Source organism: Eutrigla gurnardus (assembly GCF_963514095.1).
Source record: "Eutrigla gurnardus genome assembly, chromosome: 11".
NCBI lineage: Eukaryota > Metazoa > Chordata > Actinopteri > Perciformes > Triglidae > Eutrigla > Eutrigla gurnardus.
In genome coordinates this window covers 14,926,204-14,946,652 of record NC_139925.1, presented here as the reverse complement: position 1 = coordinate 14,946,652, position 20,449 = coordinate 14,926,204, and the positions used below count along the sequence as shown (strand labels likewise).

Genomic DNA, 20,449 nt, shown 5'->3' with positions numbered 1-20,449 from the left:
GATCATTCCCTCAATCCAAACGGCAGCCATTGTTATTTTAAAAGAGCAGACATATGTTGGAGAGCGGAACGTGGATCATTTCAAAGGAATGATGAAAGCCGAGTGTTGGATTGTTCAGAAAGAAGCCCCCATGAGCGGATGAGGATGTGGCAGGAAGGGTGGAAAGGAGAAAGAAAGCGCTTTCAAACAACAATCTTCCTCTCTTTCTCCATCTCGTTTTACCCTTCCCACACTCTTTATATTTCCATTCTCTATTCTCTGTACTTATATTTTTGCTCTGTACATCTCCGCCTGTTTGAACAGTTTTAATGTGAATGTCGACAAAAGCATTTTTGGGAATACGTTCAAAGAGACGTGTGTAGCTCGCTTTTGCTACAGTGTTTGTTTCAATAGATTTAATTGTTCAGCTCTTTCTGTAATGTAGATGTTTTCCTCTGGGGGTTAGCCCGCTCCTGGAAATGTATTGTATGTTAATAGAAGTAGCCATGTCAACTTTTATTTCTTAATTTTTTTCTTATTTCTCCCAAATCGTAGCTTTAATTCAATGGAATCTGGACCAAAGTGAAATGCTGAATGTTTTAACTTAACTTGAAGATTGATGTATTTTTAATTCAGAGTTGTTGTCATCAATTTCTTGTCTTTCTTACCTGTCGTAGCCATTAACTTCAGGATGTGTAGTCATTGTAGTCATAGTAGTAGTAGAAGAGAAATCGAGATTTGCTGTAGGCGTGAGGGCTGAAAATTAAAAGTGTATAACCAAAGTGATAGCTTGCTTGAACCCCAGTCAGTTTCTGTGCAGTCACTGCTACTCAGAGTACACAGGGGTTCAGCCACGATGGTCACCCTCACGATAACCAACAACTTTTCCTGATGGGTTGCAGTTGGAGAGTTGGATGGTCTGCTGAGTTCCCAGAATTCCCTGATCAGAAAGCTGAAAGAGGAGTGCTGCGCACTGGGAGTCAAACTGGAAGAGCTGACAGAAAACAGCAGGTCAGTATTTTTCTCTTTCATTATATTTTCCTTTGTTTGAACATTTATTCACTCATTTGTGCTTTCATTTAAAAATCTACGTACGATATACGTTGCCTCTCGTTTTATGTTACTCTGTTGTTTATTAAGCTCTGTCTGTCGGACGCCCATGTCATTATTTCATGAAGCGTCATCTATCCAGGCTGTTTGGATGGAGCATGTGAACATGCTACATACTGCTTTCCAGTCTGACCTGTTTTCTTGTTAACCTGATGCTACAGTAGTCACAGCAGGCCTGCACAGCTCTCCATCTGGGCTGCCTGTGTATGTGTGTGTTTCTCTGTGTGTGTTTGTGTACTTAAATGTGTGTATGTGTGTGAGAGTGACCCTGGGCCCAGTGTCCTGTCAGCTGTTGGAGCTGTGCTGCACATTAGTCACATGACAGCCCTCAATCTGGCCCTGCCAGACCGCACTGGCCTCACCAGCCACAGGACACGTGCACACAATACACACACTGAAATACCCCGTATATTTCCTTATGGGTGCACATCAATACTGAAAACAGATTTATATGCACACAGTAAAAACTGCCACCTTGAATGCAATTTTTATGGTTAGGAACTTACATACATGCTGACAGACTGGCATGAAGGCTCATAGCCTACATCTGTTGTATGTGTGTGTTATGTAGTTTAGTAGCAATGTGGTGTTGGTGTGTTTTATGCTCAGGGCTATTTGAGCTCCTGGAGTCCAAGCCCAGTGTAGCGGTTAAAGTCCTGCTGGATGGCCTCAGTCGGGCTAAGCGAGGTTACCCCAAGACAGTTACAGCAAGACAAATGAGAACTTGTTTTCCTACTCCTACTGATCAGACAGTGGACAGAGCGGTTCAGGGCATCCGATGGACGTGTGGTTAAGATGCAGACATATTAACTGTAACATCAGGAACTTTTGTTGCATGTCATACTCCTCTTTCATTCCACTAAAGTAACTGTCATTGTTTTACCGTTGGTTGCTGTAGAGTCTTTAAAAATTTACTTTAATAGCAGAGTGAATGATCTCAGTATATGACATCACTTGTCCATTCAAAGCGAAGATGAGCCTTTCTACTCTCAGAAATACATTTTCTTAATTATACATTCAGTTTCCAGTTTACTTGATACACCGAGTTAAAACTGATGTAGTCTAATACAACAGTCCTGCAATAAATGCTTAGCCTAACCTCACTGATGTACATGGAGTGGATAAAATAATAGAAACACCTGCAACAAAATTCAACAGCATCACAAACCACAGCTTTCAAAATGATGATAAAGTTGAGTCAATGTTTCTTTAAAACATACTAAATTAACATTATAACCTATATTAAAGATAATATTTACTGCAGGACTATCGTATTAGGAAACTTCAGTTATATGTTTGTGTACCTAATAAACTGTAAACTGCGTGTATCACTAGGAGAGATTTTTAAACAGTGTATGTTAACAGCAAGATATTACCACAGTAACAATCTGACTGGGAACTCAAGACACAATTATTTTCTGCTCAGTTGTAATGATTCATTTTGTGTCTTTATTTTTCTCTTTGTGAAGTACTTTGCGTTGTCTGTTAGTCCAAATAATTTTCATCATAACGCTATTTAATATTTTATCTGTTGTATGCTTTGTATTACATCTGTATTCATTCTGTGTGTGTGTGTGTGTGTGTGTGTGTGTGTGTGTGTGTGTGTGTGTGTGTGTGTCTGTGTGTCTGTGTGTGTGTGTGTGTGTGTGTGTGTGTGTGTGTGTGTGTGTGTGTGTGTGTCTGTGTGTCTGTGTGTCTGTGTGTGTGTGTGTGTGTGTGTGTGTGTGTGTGTGTGTGTGTGTGTGTCTGTGTGTCTGTGTGTCTGTGTGTGTGTGTGTGTGTGTGTGTGTGTGTGCATGCAGAGGGGAGTTGGAGCAGCTTGCACTGGAGAAGCAACACCTAGAGGAGACAGTAAAGAGTCTGAGAGCTCGCTGCTCCGACATGGAGGATCAGTGCGTCCAGCACGGCCGCATGCACCAGCGCATGAAGGACAGGTACGTACATACACACAATACATAATACACAAGCAACGACACGTCCTGTTTATTCATCTTACTTCTTACAATATTTTAGGGTTATTTTGGTCTTTTTGAGGGAACGATTGTGCATTTGATTTATACAACTTTGATTTGTGAGTTCCTCAGTCAAGAATGTTTTCAGGAATGGTTTTAAACGTTTTTGCTCATTTCAATGAAAAACTGGGACATGTATCTTATGATTCTATAATTGTTTTATTATTAAAATGACAGCAGCCTTGTAAGAGATAAATGTTCCCAACATCCTTTTTAGTTTGAATTTCCTTCCGTTAACAGAATCTGGCAGAAGGCCTTAAATGAAAAAATAAGTGCAGTTTTCACAAGCTTTCCCTAACCAGTCCATCCTGTATTCATCTAATGTTTAATTCTTGCTAGAATTGTTTGGTTTTTTGTTGACAGTGTTTTCTTTTCATCAGCAGTTCACTCTTCTGCTGTCTGTGCAGTGACAATATTTTCCACTTTATCAGGAAGCACTTCAAACTGTTTAAACTCTGACTTGTTTTCTGATACAACACAATTCACCAGAAACAATGAGCTAGTTATCGACTCCAGGTATGATGGAGAGTAACAGCCCAACAACTTTTTACATTTTATTATAAAAATCTGAAATGAATGATGACTTTAACAGCTAATTCATGAAAACACCCATAATTCTACTTGATGGGGTCGTTAACTGCAAACTGAGCTGAACTGAAAGTGAGTCAGACTCGTTAAGTATTTGTAGCTCGATCCACAATAGCAAAAGCACAGCTGAGTTTCTTTGTTGTTTTGTTTTTGGAAGTGGACAAACTTGATAAGTGATTTGTCTGACAACACCCCCCAATTCACTCACATTGTCACTCAAGTTGTGATGGACTTTTTGCACTATTTTCTGCTATTCTTATCACATTTTTTATTCAAATGTTGACGTTATTGAGGCAAAGTGTACACATTTTACACAAAGCATTGGGACAAAGGCAAAAAGTAAGCAGGTAGGGAGTGATTTTGGAGACTTGGCTTATAAAAGCTGCAGCTAAAAGTGGCTCTGTCTTTGGCTTATGCTACACTATCTGTATGTGTGTGTGTTAGAGTGTGTGTGTGTGTGATGCGGGGGTCTCTTCCTCCCTAAGTGTGGCGACCAGTTGGTGTGTGTCTCCACAGGGCGCCTGGCGTACAGCCTGGCTCTGCCAATGTGGGCGAGGGTGTGTGGGTGTTGTTGCCCCACTCTGCAGGATCTCTACCCCAGTGCCCCCCCCAACAACAACCACCACCACCACCAAACTCCACCTTCCTCTTACACAAAAACCAAACAAACACACACTCACCCCTTTCTCATGCTCCATCACTGACACTACATATTGTCTACCACCCACCGGTGTTAACCTGTCGACAGACAGAAGCTGCCAAAAAAAAACAAAGTTTACCAAGTCACAGCTGTCTCCTGGTGGTGTGTGACTCTTTTTGTGTCTTTCATAGAGACAAAAACTATCTAAGTTGTCAAGGAGTGTGAAGTATGAATATTCTGTATGTTTCCGCGCATATGTTATGGTGGTATTTTTATGTGTGTGTGTGCGTGTGTGTGCATGGGTTGCTATTGCGTGTTCTCAGGAGGTTTAGCAGAGTAGGAATCTGGCTGCCAAAAGTGGATTGGCTGGGAAGTTGGCACCTAACTTCTCTCTTCTCCCGACTGAACCACGATAATCACTCTTGGCATTTAGTTGGTTTTATTTTCTGCTTTGACACTTACTTGGTTGATGAATCCTCCTGATATTTAAAAGAATCTCTTGAGTTCAGTTCTACATGAGGTCACTTTTGCAGTGACTGTAAAGCTGCCTGACCACCGTTTTTGTATCTCATTTTTCAGTATGTAATTGTTTTGGTAGACATTGTGTATGTATGGGAATGCATTTATTCGTTTTGGGCAGGAAAAAAAAGGCCCTAACAAACCCTAACCCTTTTGGCATTTATGTCATTTATTTATTGTAAGGAGGTACAAGGGAAAGACAGTGAGAGTGACTCACATTGATGATGCACTCTGCAGCTGGTACTTTCTTTTCAGTATGACTGTATATCTGGTTATGCTTTTATGCTGGAGCCAGGACTTGAAAACCTGCCAAAAATATATTCTTATCACATTGGTTTCAGCTTAAACAAATACAAATAGACATCCACGGTATTTATCAGAGCATTATTGGGGTCAAGGCTTGCAGTGTAATGTCTGAATTAAGCCATAGTGGCAGGACTGAACTTTATAGATTTTGTGCGCGTTGTTTGTATGCATGTGTGAATATTTGTGTACAAGCAAGTACGTCAGTCTCTCTACATGGTGCTGTTCTCATACTGAACTGTTCATCCTCCTCAGTATGTGTGTGTCTGCATCCATACATCGGGTATATATTAGTTGGTCCCTGCAGGCCCTGAGCACTCGGTGGGCGCCCCGCTGCGCCACTCGGGGGTTAAGGTGTACGTGTTAACAAGCTGGTGCAAGTGGGTTCAATATCCAGCGCCCCGCCCCTCCCTCCCCTCCCCACAGCCTCTCCATCGGCCTGCAATCTGTGCTGCGAAGAGCGGCAACAGCGCACCACGCACAAAACATTTGGAAAGTCAGCTTGATTTATTTTTACTTGGGCAAGCTGATTGCCAAACTACACAGGGGTTTTAGCACACAATGTTTTGCAGCGCCACTTAATTATTTATTTCACCATGTCTGTGGTGTATTTCTTTTCTTTTTTGCCTGGAAATGAAGGCATAGCGTGGAGGGCGGAAAGTGAAGAGATAGTTAGACTTAGGGAAGATGCAGAGCCAGTTATTCAAATGAATAAATGATATTATATTAAATGTTTTACATTAGTGAGTGCAACTTGAAATGTGTTTGTATTTTAATTCGTTGAGTCATTGACATCTTTATTCTCCACAATATTTATTAGATTGGTGGCGTTTTACTTAGTTATTATGCGATCCCTGGTACTTATTCAAAGGAAATACTAACAAAATAACACATCTCTTTTAACTCGATTGATAACAACTAAAGCACTCAACAAGCAAGGGTTATATTTGTAAGAAAGTTCGGAATGTATTTCATATTCAAGCAACACAATTGCATTTGCAAAAAGAATGAAATGTAGCATACCAAAGAAAATCACTTTTGCTCTTTTCAAATGAATATAACTGGTTATTTTTTTAGGTGATTCGTATAAAGTCACTTGACATCGCAAAAGCCAAACGCATAGAGCCAATCAATGAAGAGAGAAACCTGTACGATCTCAGTGAGGCTGTGATGAAACAAGCGAAAGATAATGATTTGCTCTTGAAAGTTATTACGACTTATGAAATATTTCCTGCTCATGAAGTTTATAAACTTTATGTTTACCTCACCCCCATCTTCTCTCCCTCGTATCGCCTCACTTTCCTTTCCTCTTTGCTCTTCTCTTATTCTCCAACTTTACTCCTCTTTCTCCTCCCCTTCTTCTTCCCGTACCAAACACCACGCAACCTTTTCTCACCCCACAGCTGTTCACAGGCTGTTTCACCAATTATCACTATGCATGTACAGACTGAGGTCACATACACAGACTCACACACACACACAGACTCACACACACACACACACACACAGAGACCAACCTAACACCACAACGTTTCCTTAACCACACATAGTGACAGCACAGTGTGTTTGTCAGCCCCGGGTGTGCATGCGCATGGACGGTGTGTATGTGAGCACGAAGCACACTGTGCAGTCCTTCAAGAAGAGCAGCAACATATACGCAGATGTGCCTGTAGATCCACAGGCTTCACTGGGCCATATGGCCTCCACGAAGAAAGATGGTGCATGCGTCTGGAGGAAAACCAAGGAGGGAGGAGGGAGGGAGGGATGGAGTGAAGAATGGAGGAGGGATGGAGGGCCATGTGTGGTATGAGCTGTGCAAGCAGTTGTTGAAGTATGTATGCCTGCGTGTGTGTGTGTGTGTGTGTGTGTGTGTGTGTGTTTGCACCAGAGGCTCCAGGAGATTGGTTAATGGAACAAATGGTCGCGGCGGGCCGGGGAAGAAGAAACAGGCTTGCTGCTACCGCGGGCGGACAGCGAGCCCCGGGCGAGGGCTGCTTCATCTGGGCTCCTGCCACACACACACACACACACACACACACACACACACACACCCTCTGTCAACCCTCTCCTCACCCCACACCCCCAAACACACAGTGCTGCCATGCCCCAGAAGCAAAAGGACGCTCCTCGCAAAAACTTTTCATTTGCAAATTAAGTTGGCAGAGGCTCTGCAGAAGAAACGGGACAGCTTTCATTTGTCTCGTGTGTGTGTGTGTGTGTGTGTGTGTGTGTGTGTGTGTGTGTGTGTGTGTGTGTGTGTACACGTGGATACACACACACACACGGGTATGTGTGTGTGCATCTGTGTGTATGGTGAGTTGCAACTGCATGTGTGATCAGAGAGATTGAGGGATGATAAGAGAGAGGAGAAATGTGTGATGTGGAGTAATTGTGGATAAAGACAATGAAAGAGGCCCAGTGTGAGGTGCTGCTGCTTTTACACATTTACACTTAGATTACGTTGCAGCCACATGAATATTAGCAGCACCGCTGTCAGGTCTTTACATTTTACACTGTAGATTTTTACTAATCACATTTTTTTTTTTTCTTGAAGTGAAAAGAGTTTGTTACAGAAAAGGCACAATATGATCTTAATTTAAAGTGGATTAGTAGATAAAATAGATGATAAACTTAACGGAAATTTGTAAGGACTGTAAAGTTAAAATGTATTATCTACATTAAAAAAAAGAATATATATATATACATATAGTCTCAGATAAAAGATAAAATCTTTAGGATATTGTCTCAATATCCTAAAGATTAGGAATGTATAATGAATGAATTTAAATTCAGAATGTGGGGATATGGCAGACGTATTGTGACGGAGAGGAACAGTTTGGTCCACTGTCTCTGGATGGCGCTGATCTGTCGTCCTCTCTTCTCCTTCATCTTCTCCTCCGTCTCTTCTCACCGTTTCTATCTCTGCATTGCCCAGCTGGCTTCTGTAGCCGGGAGCGACCGCAGGGCAGCCTGCTGAAAGAGCATTGTCAAACGGTGGCTTTACAGCTCCGTCACACACACATACACAGACGCACAGATTTGCAGCTCAGATGTCAGGCTGTAGCCAGAGGCTCGCAAGCTGGAGCGTTAACTGTGCAACGCATCACATCTCGAGCCCCAGTCAGTGACACTCGCTAATGCTACTTCATAAAACTACAACGGGAAAACAAGTGCAGAAACACCTGCCCTCTTCTTTAGAGAAATGTTAAAAGTAACGACAGCCCAGACACTTTAAACACACGACTTAGAAAAGCAGCAGGTCTCACGCCAGTAAACACTTTGACATAGATGACATAACAGCCTGAAGCAGCGCTGAAACCTGTATGAATAAAGTGACAAAATCTGTGCTCTTCCACAACTGTTATAAAGTTGTTTTCTCCACATCGTCAACACTTTAAATCTGTTTAGAACTCTTTGGCAATGATTTATCTTGCACTTTTTGATCATGACAAATTCAGATTCAACTGGTCTGATGTTCATTTTCTCTCTGGTAAAAAGAAAAAAAATCATTTATTCCTCTCACCTTTTAATGAGTGCATTCTTTATTTAGACTAGATGAAACTTCATAGTGCAAAGCCTCCGACTTCTGAATGAACATCGCCTGTTTTAATTGTGACTAAGAAGAGATTATATCAAATAAACAATAAAAAAAAGACAGGGTGATAATATACAGTCTTACAACATTTTTGCTTTATATGGTATTTTACATTATATTCTGGTGAGAAACTATGAAATTACAGAGTGAAGGGCCACATCAGAGTATTGGTTCTTGTTGTGGATTTTTCATAACGCATCCTATTATAATAGCAACATTGTTAGAAATGTTCTTGTTGTTAGAAACAAATTATACTGTAGTACTTTAAGATTTTAAAGTAATAATAATAATAATAATTTGTACCACTGAGTGCAGACTTTTAAAATTGATGTGTATTTCACAACTGCATTGCCACTCAGCAGTGACAAAAGTACGAGCAGAAACGATGTTTAATGTTCAATTACCAAACTGAAATGTGTTATAGTGCAATTTGATTTTCAAATAAATACTTTTTCATTAAAAAATGTACACACACTGCAGATTGGAAAATGCAGCAGTAATGTAAAGAACACAAGATTTGTACTAAATAGGTGAAAATATTGGAAAACACCTACTTTTAAGGATTTATATTGTAAAATAAAAAACGCCTGCTAATGATTTCATACAAAACAAAATAGTCTTGAAATGCCTTCAAGCTCATCAATCAGGGGTAGGAAGATTTATTTATAATCTGCAGCACTTTTCAAGACAAAACTTACAAAATTCTTCAAAATAAAAGCCTTTTACAGGCAGGATGCTAAAAAACACAAGAGCAGAAAAATATAATTGATCAAACAACAATAACTTATAATAACTGTTACAAAATAATTTAAAAGAAGCAAAGTATGGGTGTTTTTTTTTATTCAGCTGAATTGAAATCAAATATTCAGAGGTTTTTATTGTTTTAAATTAAAGCGGCAAAAACAGCCAGCGCTCAGTGTCCCTTCTTTTTTATTTTAAGCCGAGCTGTTGGAGCCAAACTGAGAGTCAAACTAACTATAATGGCACAAAAAATCAGGTTCCCAATAACTACAGTTCTATATTGCAATGCGAGGTGGCTGGGCTCATCTGCATGTTAAAGTGTTTTGGCTTTCATACACAGCTCTGTTCCGCAAAAGCTCAGTGTTGTAAATGACGCGATGTTGCAGATGAGCATGCAAGCATCAGAACGCCTGTTTTCCGTCTCACCACTGTGTTCAGCACTGCTGGAGAACAGCAGAAGTTTTCACACAGGCTACACCACTTCATTAGCTCTGTATTTGTTTCAGCACCAGTTTATGTTTGCATCCATTTAAGCATTTATTAGATAAGAGTGTAGAATACTCCTGCCAGTTAAAAAAAAATGCATTAAACTGACTGTAAGTGAGCATAATCTGCCCACATGCTATTGATTTTGTTGTGCTTTACTGGATTTTTTCCCCCCATAAAAGCAATTAGTGTGAATATTTAAGAGGACTTGGCTTTTTGATTTTGTTTCTTTTCTACAACATAAGAAAAACATAGAAATGAAAACACTTCTTTACAACTAGAATAATCAAAATGTGAAATAAACACACGTTTAGAAATGTGATTTAGGATCAGTGTTTTTTTTTTTTTAGTAAATTTAGGTTAATGTTACATGTTTGAAATAGTTTCAAATATTTGACTGACATTGGCCTGACAGCTAACCATAAATGAATAGACAGCAGAAGAAATGAAAGTATCAGTGAGGGAGCACGTGTCAGGCTCGTCCTGATCAAAACACAGTGTTACCGATCGTGTTCCCATGTCAAACGTGCGTGTTAGCAAGAGCAACAACTGGCGTGACAGGTTGGTGGAGGGTAGAGGGGCATGGCCTCCAGGCACGCACACGTGCACACACACACACACACACACACACACACACACACAAATTCTTGAGCGGAGACGTGTGCTGGCCAAGATTTAGCTAGAGCACTGTGGTGTGAGGGTGGTGACGGTGGGACTGGGATGCGGCGAAATATGGTTTTGTGTGTGTGTGTGTGTGTGTGTGTGTGTGTGTGTGTGAGTGTGTGTGTGTGTGTGTGTGTGTGTGTGTGTGTGTGGCAGCTGCAGCCTTCATGCCCCTGGCAGTGTTGTTGTAACCAGGCAAGCCAAGGCCGTCTGCCTGAATTCTTCACCCCCTAGGCCCCCTGCCTGCTACACACACACACACACACACACACACACACACACACACACACACACACACACACACACACACACACACACACACACACTGACACGCATGCAAGTTGAGGTTGACATTTCTCATTATCTTATAGGACTTGAGTTGATTTTGACACTTTCTAGCAGAGATTTCACATTTTTCAGATGTGAGTGTGTTCAGTTAAAGGAGAACAGTTTAAATCTGCTCTTTAATTATGGCCCACATTCATCTTCACACTTTCTTTATTTATAGGCAAAAAAAAACATAATCCATGTTGAGTGGTTATTTTTGGAGATACACAGCATATGCAATGAGACGTTACTTGACTCCTCGGCTTGTTTTCAAGTCGTTTTGATAATGTATGCACTCTCCAGTAAATATTTTCTTCAAAGTGACACGCTCCACTAGCTGATTTGTGTGGTAATAAAAAAACGCACACATTCATATGGGGCTGTTGAATGACAGACCTGAACACTGCCTCCAGATCCACTTTTTCTATTAACGTCTCTCGGTTTCTCTAACATGACGTTAGCACTTTCCCTTCGGACCGTGCCTTTAGGAAATACGCTCCCACCTGTAAATACACACACACACACTCACTGAGTTGAGACTTTAGCTGTGGGCTAAGACTGATGTATACCACAGAGAGGTAACTGTGTCTGTGTTGTAATTAATCTCCTTAGTAGCAGCAGTCAATAGAGACTGCGGTGGTTCGTGGTAGAGATTGTGAGCAGAGTTTGATTATCGGGCTGTCTGGGGAAATTACTGCAAACTGCCTCTCAGCAAAACTTGTTTTTATTATGTCTGCTGGAGAACAAAAAATACGCACATACTACCACGTCTGCTCTGGAAGCGGTTTCGGATATTTTTGGAGGATAATAAAGGAATTATTTCAGTGTGGGTGTTGTGAGTGTGTGTGTGTGTGTCAGTAAAGCGTGGGATCCAGCAGGTGGTGTCCTTTCTCCAGGTCAGTGGGGAGGCTGTCCTTCTCTAACCCCCCACCACCACCCTCCTGCCAGCCGTCCGCCAGGCCAGCAGCAGGCGGCAGGGAGGTGACGGCTGGAGCTGGAGACCTCGGCCTCTTTGTTTCTCCGTCCCTCCTCCACTCCGTCCCGCACCTCCACCAGATACCACAGCGTAGGGCAGTGCCCGGGCATTAAGCCGTATTAAGCCCTAATTAAATAGTGTGCCAGTCGATAGAGGCCAGTTATTGGATTTGCTGCTTTAGCTGCTGGAAGGAGCGCTGCCTAAATCAGACACACACATGTGTACACACATCAGCACACACACCCGTGGCAGAGTGTACAAGGTGAGACGGCGGGTGGATTAGAGAGAGTGTGTGTGCGTGTTGTATAAGAAGGCCAGAGGTCGGCGACTCTGTGGCCAGACAAACGGAGGGTGTGTGGTTGTTTTGTTTGTGCCAGGGTTAAAGCTTTGCTTACTGCATTACATAAGCCTTCGGCTTACAACCTGCAGCCGCTTTACAAAGCTCAGTTCACGACCTGACTGACGATTTACTGACTGCCCGTTCAGCTCATTTACCGTCGGACTGCTGTGTGAAAGCCTGCTGCTGTTTTGCAGCAGTGTTTGTGCAGTTGGTGCCATTTCTCCTAAATAAATGTCTTTTGGATATTTCGCTGCATGTTGCTTTCGTGTCGCCAATAAAACCCCACAGAGACATGAGGACTAGTTTGGGCTCAGACTTGTACACTGTTAAATTTGAGTTGACCAAACTTAAAATAATCAAGAAAACCGGTTGCACTTGAAAAAGGTAAGTAAAGTCCTTAAGTTTACTTAAGTTTAGTTTACTTTATATCTTCTTGTAAAGTTTACTTAATTTTAAGTTGTCCAACTTAAAAATAGCAAGTACATGGAAGTTGATTGAAGTATTAGCAACTTAAGTAAGCCGAGTTAGCCTGACTTCAGTGGACAGTTGTGTTTACTCAATAGAATTAAGGAAACCGATTGCACTTGGAAAAACCAAGTAAGCGCAACAAAGAATGATTATTTCACGGGGATATTTTTTATTTCAACAATTCTGAGTATAGGAGGAGACTAACAATAGGCCTGTGAAAGATGTGAATGTCTAGCAGGCAGGTTAAGTCTAAGTCTTATGTTGCATTATGGGAAATGTAGGATGTATTTTTTCTTTTAGCTGTTCACATAGGAACAAAACATCAATATCTCGGCCTCTGCTCCATTGATTTTTGATCATTCAGTCTCATTGGAGAGTCTTTCCCTGATGTGCTCAGTGATAAAAACATACAAATGTCAAATTCTAATATAGAAAATCCTGCAAAAATCATTTAAAAATTGTGTCATTACATAGCTTTTTCAGCAGAGTGCACTGCTGTTTCCAGCAGCCATATTAACTAGTATCACAGCAAAGAGCAATTCAACTCTTAATGTTGGTTAAAACTATAAACCAGCACAAAGATGACAATTACCATAAACCACCATGTTGCATTACAAACACTAACAAAAGGAACATTTGCTCTCTGCAACATGAAACAACAAACTTAATAATGACTCAGTCCAGCATTAGGCACAGGGCAGGCATGATGGGAAAAACGTGGGCTCTCCCTATTGTTACAAAACTGTTGAACGCTCAGAGGCGCTGTTTGTGAACAGGCAAGGCAGGCAACTGCTTGGGGCCCCGAGTTGCCAGGGGGCCCCCGAGACTCGGCCCGAGGGCTGTTTTATGAATGTTTAAAAAATCAATTTGATGCCCGCCGCCGCCGCCACTGCCGCTAAAGACCACAATGGAAGACAGAATTAAAAAAGATACTTTTTTTTTCAACCGACCTCCTCATAAAAATAAAGTGTAAATAAACTAGTTAGTTATTATATGGTTTTTATTGTTCTTGACATTTATATATGCACATTTTGAATATAAAAAACGTTGGTTTCATACATCTTTCGTTGGCGTCAGATTATTTAGAAGATTATTATTGTTATTGTTTAGTCAGAAGGGCCCCACTGAAAATTTTGCTTGGGGCCCCAACAGACTCTAGAATCGCCTCTGTGAACGCTGCATAGATTAGCCAAGCAGCGAGCTCATACTCATGGCTCTTCTACTCTTGCTCGGTTTTATGTTTCTGCATCTCCTGACCAACACCGTGGTTAAATATCATCCTGCATGTACGTTTCTCTGGCTAACTTCATTTAAACAGAGCAGCTGACACTGAGAGTGAGGGCTCACCCGAACACAAAGTGCAAAGCTCTGCCCTCCGTGAAACACAGAAGGGAATCACTTGTCTCCATAATAATGATCCATCAGTCCCTAAAACCCCATATTGATCGGGCTCTTAACTAGTGCTTTACAAACCTGGAGTGGATTTCAGAGCTGGTCGGTCATCAAAATCTCTCTAAAAAAAAACAAAAAAATGTGGTACATGTTTACATGAGGTCTTTCTGAAGTGTTCTTTGCATCTACGTGTACCAAGATCAGAGGATGTGACTGGATGAGGATGGGCTTTTTCCCCACCAGAGTAGCTTGTAGAACTAAAGGCCTTCAGTCAACACATTCTCAACACGTTCCTCATCAAACGTTAACAGCTTCAGAGAAACAGCCTCCGTTTCTGACCTTTAGGTGTGTTTGTGTGTGTGTTTGTGTGTAGCTGATATTGGTTGTGGGTCTTGTCTTGTGTCTTGGCTCACCACAGTGTGTGTGTGTGTGTGTGTGTGTGTGTGTGTGTGTGTGTGTGTGTGTGTGTGTGTGTGTGTGTGTGTGTGTGTGTGTGTGTGTGTGTGTGTGTGTGTGTGTGTGTGTGTGTGTGTGTGTGTGTATGTGTGTGTAATGTGGCGGAGCCCTGCTGTTTGACGGCGTAGGAGGCAGAGCGGGAACAGGGAGATACGGGGGTGTGGATGGTCAAGACAGCTTGGCAGCCGGCTGTAGGAACACCAGGCAGCGAGGGAAGTCATGGCCCTCAGCCTCCAGCACCGACCGGCCGTGGGTCTGGATTGAGGCGGTGGAAGGGTGTAGAGAAAGTTGATGAATCCTGAGGAAGGGGGACAGGCAGGAACCCGATTAAACCCTGTGGTGGAGAAGGAGGCAGCGCGGGGCAGAGTGAGGACAACGTGAGGGGGAGAGCAGGGAGCAGATTGTGTTGGGATGTTCGCCTCCCCCGTCTGTCACACTCAGGCAGCCCTGCCACTGCCAACATGACCAGCAGGGCAGGGGCATCTGTCTTCCCCCCAGCTACCTCTCGCTGTCTCTCTCTCTGCCCCGAGACACGACTCTCTTCATCCCTCGCCTCCCCTCTTCCTCGCCTTCATCCACCGCGTTGTTCTTGTCTTACTTGACGCCTTCTGAACCTGTTGAAACGGTGACGGACAAACGTAGCATAAATACTCTCTCTTTGGATTTCAAAGCATTGGCTAGTGAAAGACTTGTATGACTATAATTTTCATGTATTATATTATGGATTTAATGACATGCTGTACTATCACTTGTTTATTTTTTATGACTTTTCATGCCATTCCATAATACTATCATTTGATTAGTTACTTTTTTATGACGTACTATAATACTGTGACTTTTAATTACTTTATTTAAACATTTTTATGTGACATATGACATACTACTATAGAATGTCTTTTTTTATGACGTTTTATGAAATACTATGCTATGACTTTTTTTCCCCTTTTTATGCCATACTATAAAAGTATGACTTTTAATTTCTTTTTTTAAAATGACATGGTATACTAAGACTTTTTTATAACATGTTGCACTATGACTTTTTTATTACTTTCCATGACATACTATAATATTACTTTTTATTACTTTTTTCAACATACAATACTATAACTTTTTTTTATGACATACTGCACTATGACTTTTTAAATACTTTTAATGACATACTATAATATGACTTTTTTATGACTTTTTTTCAATATGTTATACTATGACATTTTTATAATAAAACTATGACTTTTTTTATTACTTTTTTTCAATATGTTATACTATGACATTTTTATAATAAAACTATGACTTTTTTTATTACTTTTTTCGACATACTATACTATGACTTATTTATGACGTACTATACTTGACTTTTTTCTCCAACAAATTACTTTTTAATGACTTTTTAAAAATGCTTCATGCTACACTGAATTTTTAAATTACTTTTTAATGCCATTTAATAATGGCATTAAGTATAATTATATACTATAATATGCCCATTTAATTCGTTTTTTTGACATACTATACTATGACTTATATACAAGACTTTTTTCAAAAATATTTCTATACTATGACTTTTTACGACATACTATAATATGACTTTGTATGGCTTTTTAACTGCAGGATGACTTTTTTCTACTTACTACCATGATTTTGTAATGCCCTTTTCATGACATATTATACTTAAACTGGTAACTTCAAACTAAAATGTATTACATGTTCTTCCTGTCATATTATACAATGGCTTTTTTATGTATACTAAATTACTTTTTTTTATACATATGATACTATGACTTTATCATAATCTTTGTCATACTACACTACACACTTTTTAAAAATATTTTTGTGATACACTATACTGACATTACATTACATTTTTTGACTGTATTACTTATGATAACATATTTATTCCTTACTATACCATGAAGTGTTAATGGCATTTTCCCATAACATATTGTCATTTGTATACTATAACTTTTTTAAAGACAATAATATTGTATTACTTTTTAAAGTTTTCTAAAACTAATACTTTTTTTTTTTTTTTTTTAGATGTGCAGTATTATGACTTTTTAATACCATATCAAGACATATTATACTATGACTTCACTACTTTTTTGGAACATCTTTCTGACTTTTTTAATGACAGTGGAAGAGATCGAAAGCGTTGCTGGGAGAGGAGCGTCTGGAATGCCCTCCTCAGACTGCTGCTAAGATGATGGATGGACTATATTAAATATTCCTTTAAACTTTTCTCATGGCATACTATACCATCATAGTAATACACCTAACTCTGGCTTTTGGTTCTCTTGATTTGATAAAACAACAGACATTTGAAGACATCACCTGAAAATGTTCACGATCAGCTGACTTATTGACAAAACGATTTATCGATTTGAAAAAATCCTCAGCATATTGATGGATAATCTGATCCATCCAATTCAGTCAGCATGATATAAATGCAGGGTATGACCAGCACTTAACAAAAGTCTTTCAGATCCTGAATCACCTGCTTGTCTGCACTGTAATCCAAAATGCACACTGCCATCACATTCAGGTAAACAGTGTTGGGTTACTTGATCAACACAATGTCCAGCACTATTTATGGATCCAGCTCTCTTTCAATATTTACAACATTTGGTTTTATATTAGCCAGGAGTTTATATGCCTCTCACACAGTTAGTCAATATTGTGTGTGTTTGTGTGTGTGTGTGTTTCAGGCTGCAGCAGTTGGACCGTCACTGTCAGAGCAGCGCCCAGCAGGTGTATGAGCTGCTGACCAAACAGAACCAGCTGATGCAGGAGAGAAACACACTCACTGAGGAGATGCAAAGTCTACACATGGAGGTACACACACACACACACACACACACACACACACACACACACACACACAGTGACTCACTGGTTTGTTTCTAAATTAATTTGTGATGATGTCTTTTCTCTCCAGGTGCACGTTGTAGTTGTCAGTTTACTGAAATAAAATCAGTAAGATGTTTGTCCTGTCGCGACGAATGATCTGTCTGGTTCTTAAAAACATGTTGTCTATATTCTGTTCTGAGTCACTATCAAAGGGATTATGTGTTTGTATTAAATGTTGTGTTTTTGTGTCTTTCTAGAGACGAGCCAATACTCTGTCCACGTGAATCGGTTTGCTCCTCCGGTCTGTGTCTGGATCTGAAGTCTAAAATCTCCTGTTGACAAGAACATAGAAAACTGTTATTTGTGTTTGATTTTTTTTTTAACCCAGGGAGAAAATGTTTGTTCATCCTTTCTGTATTGAAGTTCACTGTGTACATTTGAGGTGTTGTTATCAGAACTGAAAATCAGGTTCTCAGGGAGTAGACTGTTACTTTTATGGATTGAGTGGTTCAAGGTACTATTACCACTATGCTTTTTGTAAAAATGTATTTTACTTTTAAAAACAGATTGAATAAACTCACTTAAAACTCACTAATGCACTATTGTGAACCTGCTTTTTTAAATCATTGTATGACAAAAAAAATATTTTTCACATTTTGGTGGGAAAAGACTGATGCAGAATATTTCTGGTTCACTTTGATTTTTACCGTTTAAACGAGCTGAAAGAAGAGAAATCGTATTTTTAGCCAGAGAGCAAATAAAAAAGTGGACACCACATCGCTGCAGATTGACATAGTGCTTTATTGAAGCCGTCTGTAAGAAGGAAAATAATGTGCATCCCTATCATATACATTGTGTAAAAATACTGAGGATGTACAGTGTAAAAAACAGCTTCATGTTGATGGTAATTTGTTGTTTTCACATCCTCACGGCCTCACAGGCCAGCAGCACTGCACTGTCAGCAGGAGGGACAGAAAAAGGCTGTTTGATCGATCTGCTGAGTTTCCCCGACGCCGTCTCAGACGTCAGCTCTGCTCTACTGACGCGTCAGAGAGGAGAGCTGAACTCAGTGTTACAGCGCTTCAGGGAAACACGGCCCGCTCTGAGAACAGCTGGCAGCTCTTCACAAATGTCTCGCACAGCTGTAAAGCTACAGTAGATGGATGTGGAGATGAAATTAAAACTCAATTACACTTTGTAATATTTGTACATGTTTGCCGTCTTTTGTTTGCCATTTATAGATAAATTAACCTCATGCTTGTTCATGTTAATAATCACATGATGATAGTAGTCCAGTACCAGAGAAAGAAGATAGGGGAGGAGTTCTGTCGCCGGACACGAGGTCAAACACTTTCAGAAATCCTTCCAGTCATTTACTATCGTCTGCATTACACGCCGAGTGAGGTTTGTCATTTTTTTTTTTTTTTTTTGGCTGAAAACGTTGCTTCATTAACAACAGATGAGATCAATACAGAGCAGCTGAGGTCTTTGAAAGGACTACATATTATTCAAATGCTGTTGGGAGTCAGATCTGTTGTGTGATAGATGAACAGTACAAATAGCAGCAGCTTTAAGAGTGAACACAGTCATTGCAGCGTCAGAGATCTCACATACTGTCGATTCACACCAGTTGGGGGAACCAGTAAAGCTGTGAGGGGGCTTAAAGCATCCAGTTAAAGCAATAACTGATGTGTGCCCACATCTGGTTCGTAGTATTTAAGGTTGAACCCCACATTGATAACATAAATTGTTTTATGATCTTTGACTCTGAATCAGCATCTGGCAGCTGCCAGTAAATTAACTTGGAAATATGGAGGCTGAAATAGTTGGAGGAAAACTTTTCAAAACAGAAGAGTCAGTGACTTCAGTGGATTTTCCCAAACATTTTAGTTTATGAAGACTGACCAAGTTACTGAACATATCCACTGAGCGTGGTTCTGCAGTGGCAGCACTGACTCGTCTTTGGCATGCGGGACACAATCACCCAGGTTTTGCCAACTGTAGACATCAGAGCAACATCAAAGCTATCGGTTATGTAGACACGAGATGTGCTTTAAAAAAAACGTAATTTTCTTTAAAAAAAACAACAACTAAAAGCTAAAACTCTTCCTTTAAAGCAGGGTTGAATCAGATTCCTCTGAATCGTATAAAAATGATGGATGTGAAAGTGCTGTGGCCCAAGCTACAAAGCGGTATTTTATGAACTCTGGTTTCTAATGATTTTGGCGGTAAGCGTGCACGTACAGCTAGAAGTCCTCGGTTGCTCACAGACCTGGGTCAAATCAAAGCTGAAATCCATCCAAATACTTGTGAGCATTTGCTTGAGCCTGTCCACGGTGCCAGCTGGGTGGGAACTGTACTCATTTTGAACCGCTCGGCTGCTTCAGCTGTGCCAGACAGGCTCAATCGATCACAGAGAAGTATTTTTCATACGAGTTCTGAGTGCCACTTTGACTCGGGACCGGTTTGTGCGGACAGAGGACTACAGCAGGCAGGCCAGCGCCATCCTTTTCTACTTTCTGCCATAAAGCGCCGTTGCCAGCTGATTGCAATGTAATGGATGTGCAAGTGTAAAGCATACGGACTCAAGAGCAGCGGAAACACAGGTAACGTGTCAAATACAAGATATCTTTAAAGGAAAAAAAAAAGATTTATTTTTAAAACAAAATCTCTTTAAGACTTAAACTGCAGAGTGAAACACAACGACACCCCCTTACAGCTAAACTCCAAAACAAAGTGACATCAAATAAATTAAACAGAAAAGAAATTCAAGTTATCCATCAGTGATGAAAATAAAAACAAATAAATACTGGAATACAATTCTCCACGCCTTAGAGCACATCCCCTGGTGCTCTTTACATCTGTTATCCAAATATTGAAGATGACGTGAAATAATTCATATGTTTGGGATTTTTAAGATGCAGTTGAAATTTCTAAATTTAAAAAATATATATTTCCCCACGTCCATTGATTCTGTTTTTACTCTTAAGTGCTGGATGTATTCCAAGTTAAT

General features: G+C 40.3%; 1 protein-coding gene across 2 annotated transcripts in view; it reads left to right on the top strand.

The window, feature by feature from the left end:
• Window positions 1-18,027, top strand: part of sdccag8 (SHH signaling and ciliogenesis regulator sdccag8) — a 43,974-nt gene extending 25,947 nt beyond the window's left edge. Inside the window, exons 15-19 of one of the 2 annotated variants that reach the window (XR_014597932.1) lie at window positions 882-990; window positions 2,892-3,023; window positions 17,295-17,421; window positions 17,694-17,792; window positions 17,825-18,027. Coding sequence is in view for 1 of the 2 variants with exons in the window: in XM_084020979.1 (XP_083877105.1) it covers window positions 882-990; window positions 2,892-3,023; window positions 17,295-17,421; window positions 17,694-17,720 (395 nt within the window). In the remaining variant the exon portion in view is untranslated. Of the gene's footprint in view, window positions 1-881; window positions 991-2,891; window positions 3,024-17,294; window positions 17,422-17,693 lie in introns of both variants that reach the window. The other variant, XM_084020979.1, reaches the window with a different exon arrangement.
• Window positions 18,028-20,449: the final 2,422 nt, after the last annotated feature.